The 13,320-nt window shown below is 42.0% G+C and overlaps 2 protein-coding genes across 2 annotated transcripts; both read left to right on the forward strand.

The window, feature by feature from the left end:
- Positions 1 to 216: 216 nt before the first annotated feature.
- casp9 (caspase 9, apoptosis-related cysteine peptidase) lies at positions 217 to 3,142 on the forward strand. The gene is made up of 10 exons (XM_079168381.1): positions 217 to 440; positions 737 to 947; positions 1,052 to 1,135; positions 1,220 to 1,281; positions 1,431 to 1,607; positions 1,697 to 1,786; positions 1,883 to 2,030; positions 2,131 to 2,319; positions 2,426 to 2,535; positions 2,645 to 3,142. The coding sequence occupies exons 1-10, from the start codon at positions 309 to 311 to the stop codon at positions 2,747 to 2,749; spliced, it is 1,308 nt and encodes a 435-aa protein (XP_079024507.1). The 5' UTR covers positions 217 to 308; the 3' UTR covers positions 2,750 to 3,142.
- A 3,587-nt stretch (positions 3,143 to 6,729) lies between these two features.
- On the forward strand, positions 6,730 to 13,292 carry LOC306708882 (L-rhamnose-binding lectin CSL1-like; the record flags this gene model as incomplete). Its single annotated transcript, XM_079176843.1, has 17 exons — positions 6,730 to 6,800; positions 6,941 to 6,973; positions 7,053 to 7,112; positions 7,262 to 7,397; positions 7,784 to 7,893; positions 8,219 to 8,263; positions 8,429 to 8,561; positions 8,927 to 9,030; positions 9,350 to 9,377; positions 10,143 to 10,153; positions 11,030 to 11,092; positions 11,200 to 11,335; positions 12,343 to 12,452; positions 12,549 to 12,593; positions 12,700 to 12,832; positions 13,001 to 13,104; positions 13,255 to 13,292. The coding sequence occupies exons 1-17, from the start codon at positions 6,776 to 6,778 to the stop codon at positions 13,290 to 13,292; spliced, it is 1,314 nt and encodes a 437-aa protein (XP_079032969.1). The 5' UTR covers positions 6,730 to 6,775.
- Positions 13,293 to 13,320: the final 28 nt, after the last annotated feature.

The following is a 13,320-nucleotide window of genomic DNA, read 5'->3' on the forward strand; positions in this document are numbered from 1 at the left end:
GTCTACATGTACTGCGGTACCCTGGCCGTGCGGCAGCGGCGCGCGTTAAATGACATCAAACGCATCCTGTTTTTTTTCTCTCTGTGCTCTCTCAGTGGACCAATCACAGACGACGCTGATGTAAACAAGGAAATGGCTCATGCAACCGAGAACAAATACGGTAAAAAAACGTATCATGTTTGTACACGAACAAGGTTTCATTTCCGTTCCGGAAACGAGTGGGAGCGTTTTAGGATAACGACTGTCTGTATTTACGGCTCTTATTATCATCTGTCTCCCTCACTGAGCTCGTTATTGTTGAATTGAGAATGGAGGAAGTCCACAAGAAGATTCTTCAGCGCAACAGGACCAATCTCGTGAAAGACTTGCACCCATCAAACCTCTATGATGGCCTCCTTGAAAAAGGAGTTTTTACCCAAGACATGATCGATGAGATAAAGGTGAGCCAGCTGTGTAGACCAGAGCATCACGATGCAGGTCATCTATGTGCACGTTGCATTTAATGTGATGCTAGTACCTTGTTAAATGTGAAATACACTACCTGACACCACTAGGATGTTGTACTCTGTTGTTTTTGTTTAATGTTATTTTGTGTGCTGTACGAGGCTACTTGTGGGATTTAAGTGGTTTACTTTTTACGTGTTTGTTTCTTTGTATCTCTTGTTCCCAGTTGGGCTTCAAGAGATCCTAATACAAAATCCAATCCAAATCACACCTCTTGCCTTTCCTTTGTCAGAGCGCTGGGACCAGACGTGACCAGGCCAGAAAGCTAGTGCAGGACTTGGAGACCCGTGGGAGTCGGGCCTTTCCCTTATTTCTGGTGTGCCTCGAGCAGACGGACCAGCTCAGTTTGGCAGAGCTTCTTCAGTGTGGGGCTCCAGCAGTTCAGCTGCAGCCCGCGCCTCCCAATCAGGTTGACCTCCCTGTCGTCCGGCCTCTCCCACTTTGTAAGTGTGTGCTGATACTGTGACTGTGGCGTATTTAATGAGTATTCATGTCATAACTTATAATTAACGCTTGGCTCATAATGTGCTCTTTGTTTCTTTTATAGCCCTTCCTACTGATGTCGATCAGCAGAGAAAAGACGTTGTCCCCGTCTATCCAACACAGAGACCCAGTCCTACTCCCAGTCCATGTAAGCTTTGTGATTAATTACCATGCTGGTAAGAGTCTGGTACGTTTCTGTGATGCTTAACACATTGTGACGCTTGTGTCACAGCCCCTGAAAAGGAGTACATAAGAACAAGGCCACCAGGCAGAATTCGACGGGATAGTATTCAGGTAAGCACCATTTATTTGTCGTGCACTGTTCAAACCAACAGAAAGACAAAAGTTGTTGTAGAAGCCATCTTTGCTAAATCTCAGATTATATATTTACATCATGTCTCTTTCTCTGCTTCCTCCCCTCCCCCCCCGTATGTGTGTGTCAGAGCTATAAAATGGATGCCAGCCCTTGTGGACATTGCCTCATAATAAACAACGTAGAGTTTGAACCCGAGAGCGAGCTGACCGATCGCAGAGGGTCCAACGTAGACTGTGACAAGCTGGAGGGAAGATTCAAGGCCCTCAACTTTATTGTGGAAGTTAAGACCAACCTGAAACAAAGAGTACGAGCGATTTCTTCTGCCTCCCCTGTTTGAAACCACATGTAAAAGTTAGAGGTCACGGTTGTAAACCAGTTTTCTCTGCATTTCAGCAAATCAAACATGTGCTGTCAGCTTTATCTAAGAAAGACCATTCACAATACGACTGCTGTGTGGTTATCATGCTGTCCCATGGGACTGAGGTAAGCCACGTCATGTGTTCATCACTTTTTTCTCCGACCTGCTCAGGTTCAGATCCAGATGACTTGTAACGTATGCTCATATTTATGTCTTTGTAGGTGAGTCACAACCGCTTCCCTGGCGCCGTGTATGGCGTGGACGGACAGCATGTCCCAGTCCAGCTCATCACAAACTACCTCAATGGCCAGCATTGTCCGTCATTACAGGGCAAACCTAAACTTTTCTTCATCCAGGCCTGCGGAGGAGGTAACGAACATTGAACTTACTGTTGAATAACTCAAAGTAGCATCCATAATCCAAAAAATGTCAGTGGTCTCATAGGGATACGTTTGCTTTTGTGCCTGAGGTGACCGAGACACAGGATTCGAGGTGTCCCCCGATGAGGTTGAACCGTCCATCGGTGGAGCAGACGATCAGACGGACGCCATCCCCATGTCATCCAGCAGCGACTCTCTGAGCACGTCCGACGAAGTGGACGCCAGAGCCACGCTGCCGACCCCGAGCGACATTCTGGTGTCCTACTCTACCTTTCCAGGTGTGTTTGTGTTTCTGTGTATGTGTTGCATTGACAGTCAGAGCTAGAGACAGATACACTTGACTTGTCATGCATGTCTTCCTAATGCCTCATGTGACAAACGCAGGTTATGTTTCTTGGAGAGACCCCCAGTCCGGCTCGTGGTACGTCGAGACACTTGACGGTATCCTTGAGAGCAATGCTGCGACCGATGACTTGGTCACAATGTTGATGATGGTGAGCTTCTCTTATTATACCAGCAGAATTAGCTGGGGCTCTATTGAGTCCCCGTCTCCACTTTGAGCTTTTTAATCACCTGATTGTTATTGATTGTGCTTCTGTCCAGGTTAACGATGAAGTCTCCCAGATCTCTGCGAAAGGGATCTACAAGCAAATGCCTGGTTCCTTTAACTTCCTCCGCAAACTTCTCCACTTTCAAACCCAAGCATAGCGGCGAAGTTCAGCTTTGCACTTCTCAGTTTCACTTTCAGGGAATGTTAGTCTATTTCAATACCACAAGGCATGACAAGGGATTTCTTGGGATTTTTCCTCAGCAGAGTTGTATTTTTTTGTGGTTGTAATTTTACAGACACAATAATGTCTTGAGTGTACATTTCTATTGTTTGTCATGTCTTACTCTGTTTTTAATAGTTGGCAACTTTAAAAAATGAACTATTTGGGTATAGGTGTCATTTCGGGAAGAACATATGTACGTGCCGTGCGAATGTGGTTCAGGTTACTTTATTTTATATTCTTGGTGTCTTATCGTCACAGCAGCTGTCAAATTTCAATCAATGTTCAAGTCGTTCTCTACAAATGATATAAAATAATTTTCTGACTCTTATTTTAAGTCTCGTTAATTTACAGATTTTTTGTTTTTATGGGGGTTGAGGGGAGGAAAGGCTGTTCATTGGCTACATACAGTATGAGCCACATATGAGTGTTAAATATGTCCTCCCATTTCTTCCAGCATAGACTCCCAAGAGTGTCGACCCCCAGTAACTCATTTCTGCAGCTGTTTTCCACAGCTGCTTAGCCCAGGTCCAGCTGTCAGCTCAAACTGCGCTACAGAAACTCTCATGCTCATAGTTGGCCAGTGGTTGAGTGAGTCATCTGATTCAAATCTAAACTCCAGACATCAGGAAATGGACTAGAGATCACATGATCTTCCGTGAGTCTTTCATTTCCCTCCACTGCCACCAGGGGTCTCTATTACATTTGAAATGGTCCGTCCATTATCATGACCTTGTTTGCCAAAAATTTAAGAAAGCTATGTGACCATATTCTCTAATAACAAATCCGTCTGTATCAGGACATGGTCTGTCGGAAAACATTTAAAGGGAAATGCATTAGTCCCCGGAATGGCCTCAGATGGAAAGATGTTGAAATTTTTTTTTAATAATTCAGTAAAAGTATAAAGTTCAATAGGTGTGTAAACTGACAAGTATACACAGTTGCACACGATAAATTTATTTACACTCCGTAAAACAATACAAATCTCCTTTTTAAAATGTTTACATAAATACAGCTGAATCTCGTTTTTAGTACTGCACTGATGATTTGTTGATGATCGCTACATGTCACTGACTTGTGAATGCTGACAGGCAGCCTAGATAACAGGGTTATATCCGGGGTCACTAGTGCAGAGTTCAGGGAATAATAAATTGATAAAAACCGGTTTGGTGACTTTGTACCGAAAGATGTGTTTCTATAATGCGAAAAAAAAAAGTCCTTCTGACCACCAAAGGCCATAAAAATCAATTCTGGCTCTGAGTTTCTTCATCATTATGTAGTCTCTTCTTCATTGTATCAGGGGAGAGTCGGGCTGTGGTGAAGCCTGACCGGAGAGGCTTCTAAAGTGGTAGGAGGCAGATACGAGAGACTTTGTTCCGATGACAAAAGTGTGTTTTATTTACAAAAAGTGCCCTGCTACACGTGTAACCAAACATATTTCAAACAAAACAAAGTTAACGTAGCGTAACTGAATAAACTCAACTCATCATAAAGTACCATAATCACGTGCACACAGCTACACACTGAACTTCTCCTCTTCCCCTGTCCCGTCAAAGTCATCTCCTTTATATAGAGCCTCCTATCAGCAGGATCTAATTCCCACCATGAGTGCAGGTGACATAACAGACAAAAGCTCTACCTTACAGCACCCCTTTAGGTAGCCAACAACTTTATATCGTTTATAATTTGCTATACCCTCACAACAATGTAAAACAGATTACAACTAACCTACACATCTATTGATCTATTTATAGATGAATGTAATATGGGGACAAATGACGTGTTCTCACCCACTTTGTCACACAGGCTCTGACTTTTTCCCCTTTGTCCCCCTGTATTAAAACCAAGGGTTTCAGAGTGATAGTCTCCATGCAGCCAACCATGTCTGGCCCTTGGCTCTACCTAGGTTTTTTTTTTTTTGACAAACAATTGCATCCTCACGTGTTTCGTAGCAGACTCGTAGGCGCCAACCAAACACAGTTGACTGGAATTGTATGTGGCCATGTTTTCTTCCCATTCTGGATGATATTTTTGCCAGTTGTCTCCAGTTATCAGGACAAAAACATTGTGATTTCTTAACTCCTGCAGTTGTATTTCCTACTCCCACTTGGACTCAGGTTTTCCAAAACAAGTCCTGCACGTGACTCTTTCTCTGCACTCGTACCCGTTTAGATCATTCATAGTGGTTGATCTCAATTCAGGTTGTAAATGTGCCATATTTTAGCTCAGAAGAGCACCGCATTCTCTTGCATTTTTTGTAATTTGTAATTTCTTTAAATAGTGTTTGCCATTCTGCTTTGGCTATTTGGGTCCCTCTGAAGCGCATCTATCTCTGTATCAATGATGATATTCACTTTAAGTCAATGTAAACAGGATGAGCGCATATGGAGAAAGTACCCGGTGTCAGTCTTCTAGATTCAAGCACTGCTTTCAATTCAACACAGTACTGTAGATCATAATATTTTATTAGGAATGTGTTTGGATATTATGTGGTCATATTTATCTAATCACCCCTTCTTTATAGCTGTTGCTATCATATGGAGCTCCTCTAACCTGTGGAGTTCCTCAAGGATCAAACCTGGGACCTTTCATATCTATTATTATTATCTGTCAGTTCGGCAGCGTCACTTATCAGTGCTGTATCGATGTCCAGCTTTATGCATTCGTGATAGGGAGTTTAATAATTTGTCTATTTTAAATATTTTTCTTGAGGAGATTAGTTGCCTTGATGTCTATTTTTCTGCAGTTATAAATCACACCAAAGCTGATGTCACGATTAGGCTTTGCCTCTGTGTTCTGTGTTTCTCTACCCTCCTCACTCTACCTGTCACTCACTCCCTCAGCCTAATTCCCTTCACCTGCCTCTGATCACTAATCAAGCACTTCCCCCTCATCAGCACAACTCCTCTCACCTGTTCTTCCCCCTACATAAACTCCTGCCCCTCAGTCACGCCTTGCCAGATCCTTGTATTGTCTACCCGCCCGTTCGGCTTGTCCTGGTCCCGGGTTTCCCGTCTGTCTTCCCTGTCCTTGTCCTGCTGGAATTTCCTCCCTCGTCTCTGGTCTATTCCGTGGATCCCCTGCCGTGTCCTGTAGGTCTGCTTGGGTTATTTTGTTCATTAGAATTACTTTCTTCACACTACTCTGCCTGGTCTGCACTTGAGTCCTCCACCATGCCCCGTGACATGAGTTCTTGTCTTGGCCCCAAGTCAGACCTTTTGAAATTCAGCACACTGTTACGCTTTGAGAAACATCTTAAGTTATTCAGTCTTGTTTTGTTCACTAATAACATTCCCACAATATGACATTTCTTATCTTTCCAACAGCTCAAACTAATCATCTGCTGTTTTGTCTTCTCACAACTTAACAATTGTAACGCACTGCATTCTTGGTTCCCTTGCAGTTGCGAGCCTCCAGCACAGTTTGAAGTGCTTTGTATCCCTGGTTTTGAACAGTGCAATATTCCCATCAACATACAGTAATTACTGAGGAGAAAAAGCTTGCCTATGAACATAACCACACCCCGATTACATTTCCTCCAAAACATAACCATTAAGTAAGATATGTATGCCATTTTTAGGAAAACTGCCTGTGCTGACACACCCGAACAAGTATTCAGTGTATTTACATTGTATTGATGTTACTATTACTGTTACTTATTATTTGGTGAGGACTTAAAACAGTAGGAATAGCCAATTATTTTCAGGCAGCTGCTCCTCTCAGCTTCCTTAGTTTCCCTGCTTGTGTGTCTTTATGCTTGGCTCGGGGTCACTAAAGTGCTCTGAGACCAGATGTCTGTCATCCCTCATGGGGTTGTGATGTTGTTCTCATTTTGCAGACTTCAGCCAGTTGACTAGGAGCCACTGGTTTGTTTTGCACGATAGACGTTGACTCCCCTAGATCCGAATAAATAAATAGTGTGCGTCGTTCTCACTGGTCATTTACCGCGGACTTCTGCAGAACCATGCTCCACCTCAGCACCACGCTCGGTGGGTATACTGATGACCATATTAATAGAAATATGGCTTTCTATTTCTGAAATTTTAAATGTAGTTTTGTAAAAGTTCAGTTTTCTTGCCGAACAAACCAAAGGGTCCCTTAAATCTCTTGTATGCTGTTTCTATTTCAGTGTTGGCAGTGACCTGTGTGCTTCTAAGCTCAGGTAAGTGTGTGTGTGTGTTGAATACAGTTTTATGTGTGTATCGTTTGTGTTAAACTACTACTTTCATATCTGTTTTTAGGTGTTGCCACAGAGACGGTTCTCACCTGTAATATCGACACTGTCCATCGCCTGAGCTGTGGTATGCCTCTTTTTCCAAACGCTTTCTGTCCGCAACGCTGCATTTTTATTCCCAGCACAATTAAGGATTAAGTGATCACTGCAAGCAGACAAAACCAGTGATGACGATTTTACTCATTTCATAATTTCTCCCTCTTTGCTGTATGACAGATAACGGAGTGATCAGCGTGCAGGCAGCAATGTATGGACGTGAAGACAAAGATACCTGCAGTGAGGGAAGACCTCAGAGTCAGCTTGCCAACACAGCGTGCTCTCAGGAGGGCACAACGGACATCCTCAAGAAAAGGTACACATTACATGTACAGTAACAGAATGACAATATACCGTTTTTATTATATGTATTCTAAATGTAGCTACTAAGATATTCAAAAAAATATTCAGAAACATTACACCAGACAACAAAAACAATAGAACAAACATTTGTTTTACTATTCATATTACAAAAAGCTGCAGTGTCATCGGTTGCTTCCGTATTCATTGTTTGACCTAAACAGGTTCCAGATCCCCTGTGCAATAGTTTCGAGTGTATTCTTCTGCTTCCTTATGTTGACGGTGATTAAATCGTCACAGAATGAGGAAGGAATTCCTCTCCTACATTGACCCATGTCACAACAATGGTGTTTTCTTGTGATTCTGCATTGAATCATGCTCTTCATGTTCTCCCTGTTGCAGGTGTGATGGAAAAAGGGTGTGTGAAGTAAGCGTGGATGTCTTCGGAACTCCTGATCCATGCGTCGGCATCTCAAAATATATACAGACCAAGTACACCTGCCTCCCCGCAAGTCAGTCACATGTCTGCATGAACTTAAAGCAAGGCTGCAAAAAGCCTACACTGTACCTATGTACTGTCTGAAAATGTATTCATTGTTAAATGAAAGAGAAAATTGAGATTCCAATGATTTTTGCTTTACTTGCTTCCAATTTTACAAGTTTTAAGCTTTGAGTAGTTTGGGGGATTCAAACGGATTCATTATGTTTCCATGGAGTTCAATCAGTCAGCAGTGGGCTATACGCTTACGTTCTGTTTTTATCAGTGTGATCTGCTTGACACACTGACAACGGGGTGTTAATAACACATGTTTAATGTGATCCATGTTGTTTTGACAGTTCACCAAGTGACATGTGAGCACTCTTTGGCCCACCTGCAATGTGGTAAGATCACACCTTCTCTTCATTGTGTGTATGGTGCATTAAAATGAAAAACACAAGCTTTATTGTACTTTCATGTCACTTCATAACTGTCACTTTGTCCGTTGACCTTTCAAAGCCACATTTTCTTTCCTCTTTGCTTGCAACTCTTCCTCCTCTTCTTATCAGATGAAGGGCAGGTTATATCAATCTATGGTGCCACCTATGGCCGCTACGACCAGACCACATGCATCTATGGACGGCCTGCCTCCCAGATCCAAAAGATTGACTGCTCACGCCACGCCAGCAGCGTTGCTGACAGGTGCAGTTGCCCACTCTTTGACAATTTGTGCTTCGGGTTGAAGGCTGCTGAAATCAAAATCATGCTGTATTTAACTTTATATCTGCAGTGATTGCTTTCAAGTTTGTGATGCCATCCACTTTCACGTATGCTCCAGTGCACGTTCAAGCCTGTGTTCACTCATGTCACTCTGCCGCTACAGGTGCAATGGGGAAAAACAGCTGTATTAGCATAGTGGACAACTCAGTGTTTGGAGACCAGATCTCAAGAAACAATTTCCTCTTGGCACAGATAGATAAATCCAAAAGAATTGTAATTCTTGCAAGCTGAAAGAAAGTAAAATTGAGGCACACAATGTTTTCACTCGTGTCACTCTACATCCACAGCTGCAATGGGAAAAACAGCTGTACCATCAGAGCGAGCAACTCTGTGTTTGGAGACCCCTGTGTCGGCACTTACAAGTACCTGGAGCTGGCTTACATTTGTGAATGTAAGTAGCTTGAAGGCCAGTTAGCACTGTTTCACCCTACTGATGCCAGTCTGTGGTCTAAATGTGCACAGGAAAACATGAGAGATTAATCAACATGACTGCTTAACTATCTTTTCAATGCTTAAAAAATCAGCCTCCATTAATCCAAAAGTGTTCAGTTTTCAGTGGTTAAATTGGTTCTTGATTTAAGAAACATTGAGCTGTGCTGATGAAGTGTAAAATGCAGTATTTTTGCCATCCTGCAGAAACGTAACATTTTGTCACAACCAGTCACTTGGATATTTATCTGAAGTGAATCTTTCGTCTGTTTTTTTTACAGATCCATCTACCCTTCTGGAGGAGACTGCGTAAACATGCTGGAACCACAATAACATCACAATAAACATGTACTAAATAAAATATGTTAAATCGGCAGCATGTGGCTTGTCACAGTTTGTGATTCGGTTTTGTTATTTTTGCTATTGTGCGAATGATTATTGAACACAAATCTACAGAAATGTGGATAAGCAAAGCTCCACTGCAGTGACTCTTAGTGTGTGTCGTTTTGGGGTTCTTCCAGGAAGTCCAGAGACAAAGAAACAATAAGGTCTGTGGAGTGCTCCAGGAAGTCATTGCAAAATTCATTTGTGTGTCAGTTTGCAGAAATATGTTTAGGATGAGTTTCTCCAAGACAAAGGGCTCTTCTTCTGGGAAGTAGGCTACATGTGAATGAGTGCACTTGTTGTCGGGCAGGAAAGACCATCTCTGAACAAGGTGATGACAGCATATTACAACATAACCACACAGCGAGTAATGCACTTTGTAAATACCCGTATGGTGAATTTGCACTTTTTTTGCATGCCTCGCCTCGTGGTGTCTTCTGTAATGCGAGTCGGCACATAGAAGCCAGTTGCGCAAGGTCATGCTATAAATACAGGTGTGTTTGTTCTGGCAACCATCAGTCCCACTGTGCACCTCAGCCTGGATCTCCTAAAATCATGCTCAGCTTCAGCACCACACTGCGTGAGTACACTGGCAACTAGAACAAAAATGATGTGGGTTCAAGTTTAAGTAAGAATTAAGACTAAGACTTCAGAAGCTAATAGCTTTTAACACTTGACTGGATGTTTCAGGGTGCTGGATGGTAGTAAAGTCGACCCTACGCATAATCAGTGTTGCTACTCGATGAGAAATGTACTTTTTCTTCAGGCCCTTGGAGTGACATCTATTTCAGTTTATTTTCCAGAATAAATTGTATAAATGTATTTTCTCTTTCTGTCATAGAAGGGCTTATTTATAATCAGTCATTTGTTTCCTGCTGGTAAATACATTTTAATCTTTTTTTTCAGTTTGACAAGTAACCCTTCCATCATTTCTATGATTGAGTTTCTGAAGTCCATGCCTCTAAACATCTAATTTCACAGTTAGTATAATCAGCCCTTCTCCTCAAACCTTATTAGTATGAGGGGATGGACTGGATCAAGTACTTCAGCTTGTACAGTTCAGGTCATGCATCAAATAGAAAAAGATGAGGGTTGAGAGGACCCTGACTCATCATTTGTTGTTTTGCCTTTAAAGAAGCTGTATTTAACACAGCAAACAACTATTATCTGTATAAAGATATAGTGAAGTAATGTCAGCCCGAGGAGAGAATGAAGGCACTGCGCTCGTTTATTCATTAAGTATAGTAGGATGATATATTTCGTTTTGTAATTAAATAGTCATTATCTTGTAAGAAAACTTTAATATTATTATTAGTAACACCTGTGATTTTCCTGCTTTGACATGTCAAAATGTCTGCTGTGAAAAAAAGGTTTATACTTTGATAAAGATGTTTGGCTGACACAGTTTGACAGCGATGTTTCTTTTCCAGTGCTGGCGGCAACATGCTCGCTCATGACAGCAGGTAAATATCTGAGCGGATGCATTAACGATACTTCTTGCATGTATTTTTTTTTTGTTACGTACAGGATGTGGCTTGAATGCACTTCAACTAATGCTTTCATATCATTTATTTGAGTCGTTTCCACAGAGAAAGTCATCACCTGTTCCAACAGCCAGAATGTCCAACGCCTGAGCTGTGGTATGACAAAACTCTCTTAAGTCCACTGTGAGAGTATTTTATTCCCACACAAACAAATATAATGAAGTGACTTGTCCTGTTTCTGAATTTCTCATTTGATATATCAGATATCGGAGTGATCAGCGTGCAGGCAGCAATGTATGGACGTGCAGACAATGAGACCTGCAGTGAGGGAAGACCTCGGAGTCAGCTTAACAACACAGAGTGCTCTCAGGAGGGCACAGCGGACGTCCTCAAGAAAAGGTACACATTACATGTACAGTAATAGAATATAAATACACTGTTGTTATTGCATGCATTCTAAATGTGGATACTGCTGGAAATGAGTCTCAGAATCAGGTCATGGATTCAATGTCGTAGTAATTTAGCGGTTGAAATTTGAGGATACGTTTCTTCTGTTGTGCAGGGATTCACATGATTAATATCTAACTACTAATTAATTACTTTTGCTGTCTGACAAAAAAGTGAGACACCACTGGGTCTCACTGCAAAGTAACCCAATAATGACTCACAAACCACGAATGAGATCTTAATTCCACGTTGATTTACTTGCATCAATTCAAAGTGCAAGTAAACAGAGTTGTCTCGAGGTCGACTAACAAAAGAAATCTGCGTTAGGACTGAGAGTCCCTAATGCACCTGTTTCAAAACTAACAGCTCACATCTGTGATACTCCTATGTACTGTATGTCTTTTAAATCATCCTGTTGTTTTCCCCTTCATCACACACCACATTGTATTCAGTATCCGTCACTGTCGTGTTGTGAAGCCACTGTTTTCCTGGTCCCAGTCCTCTTCCTCGCCACCTTGGCTCCAACATCCTCATTTTCATGCAATCTCTGCCACACACAACTTTTTATATAAATCATAAACACCAGTGATCATGATTTTTTGTGTCTTGTCATGTCATAATCAAGTGCATATATACATATGTATTTGATTATCTTCACATATGGAACAGGTATTTTGTTGTGTCCACTCTCATACTGAGGCTTTGTAAAAGATGAGTGCGTCTGATTTCTCTTTTAATTTAATATGTCAAGAATGTTGAACCTGGCTGTAAACAATATTCAGGTTTCTGTTTTGGAAACATATTTAATGAGACAATGCCTCATTTGCACATTTAAACTGAACATTTCAGAAAACATGTAATAAAAAATGAATTGCCTCAATGTAATCAACTGGGGAAGTTTCATTGCGGTATTTGCTCGTTTAAATGTTGACCCCGTTCCCTTAATGCGTCTCCTCCAGGTGTGATGGCAAGAGGGAGTGTGAACTGAACCTGAACGTGGTCCAGACCTCTAATCCCTGCCCTGGCATCACCAAATACCTGGAAACCACCTACACCTGCCTCCCAGCAAGTCAGTCACATGTCTGCATGAAACTAACGGTGAATAAAAAGCTGCACGTTTTATGGCGTGACGTCTAATGTGATTCACTTGTGTTACTTTTGACAGTTCACTTTGATACATGTGAGGGCTCTTTGGCAATCCTCCAGTGCGGTAATATATACTTTTCTTATTTTCGGATGAAGCATTATCACATTTTCAATGCATCCGACCTCTCGGTCTTCTCCACCTTGTCAATTGTTCCTCCTCTTTTTGACAGATGAAGGACAGGTAATAGTTGTATACGGCGCCGACTATGGACGCCGTGACAAGACCACCTGCATTTACAAGCGGCCCGCCTCTCAGATCAATCGTGTCAACTGCTCAAGCCCCACTGGCAAAGTTGCTGACAGGTACAGCTGCAAACCCTTTGCTAAATATAAGGACTAAATCCAGATCTTAAGAAACAATTACCTCTTGGCACAGATGCATAAATCCAAAAGAATTGTAATTCTTGCGAGCCGAAAGAAAGTAAAATTGAGCCACACAATGTTTCCACTCATGTCACTCTGTATCCACAGCTGCAACGGGAAAAACAGCTGTACCATCAGAGCGAGCAACTCTGTGTTTGGAGACGCCTGTGGCGGCACTTACAAGTACCTGGAGGTGGCTTACATTTGTGAATGTAAGTATCCTAAAAGGCCCATTAGGCTGGTTACTCTGATGCACAGCCAAATATGTGATGTACAACATGGGGTAGGGAAAATGGCATCCGACTTGTGCTTAGTTGCTTAAATAAATGAAATTGAATATTTTATGTTTTTTGTTTTTGCAGATCCTGGGGTCACTCCACAGCAGCTTGCAAAGCATTAACCTGTGTTAACGTGCTGAAGTTTCAGTC

Source organism: Pholis gunnellus (assembly GCF_910591455.1).
Source record: "Pholis gunnellus genome assembly, chromosome: 2".
Lineage (NCBI taxonomy): Eukaryota > Metazoa > Chordata > Actinopteri > Perciformes > Pholidae > Pholis > Pholis gunnellus.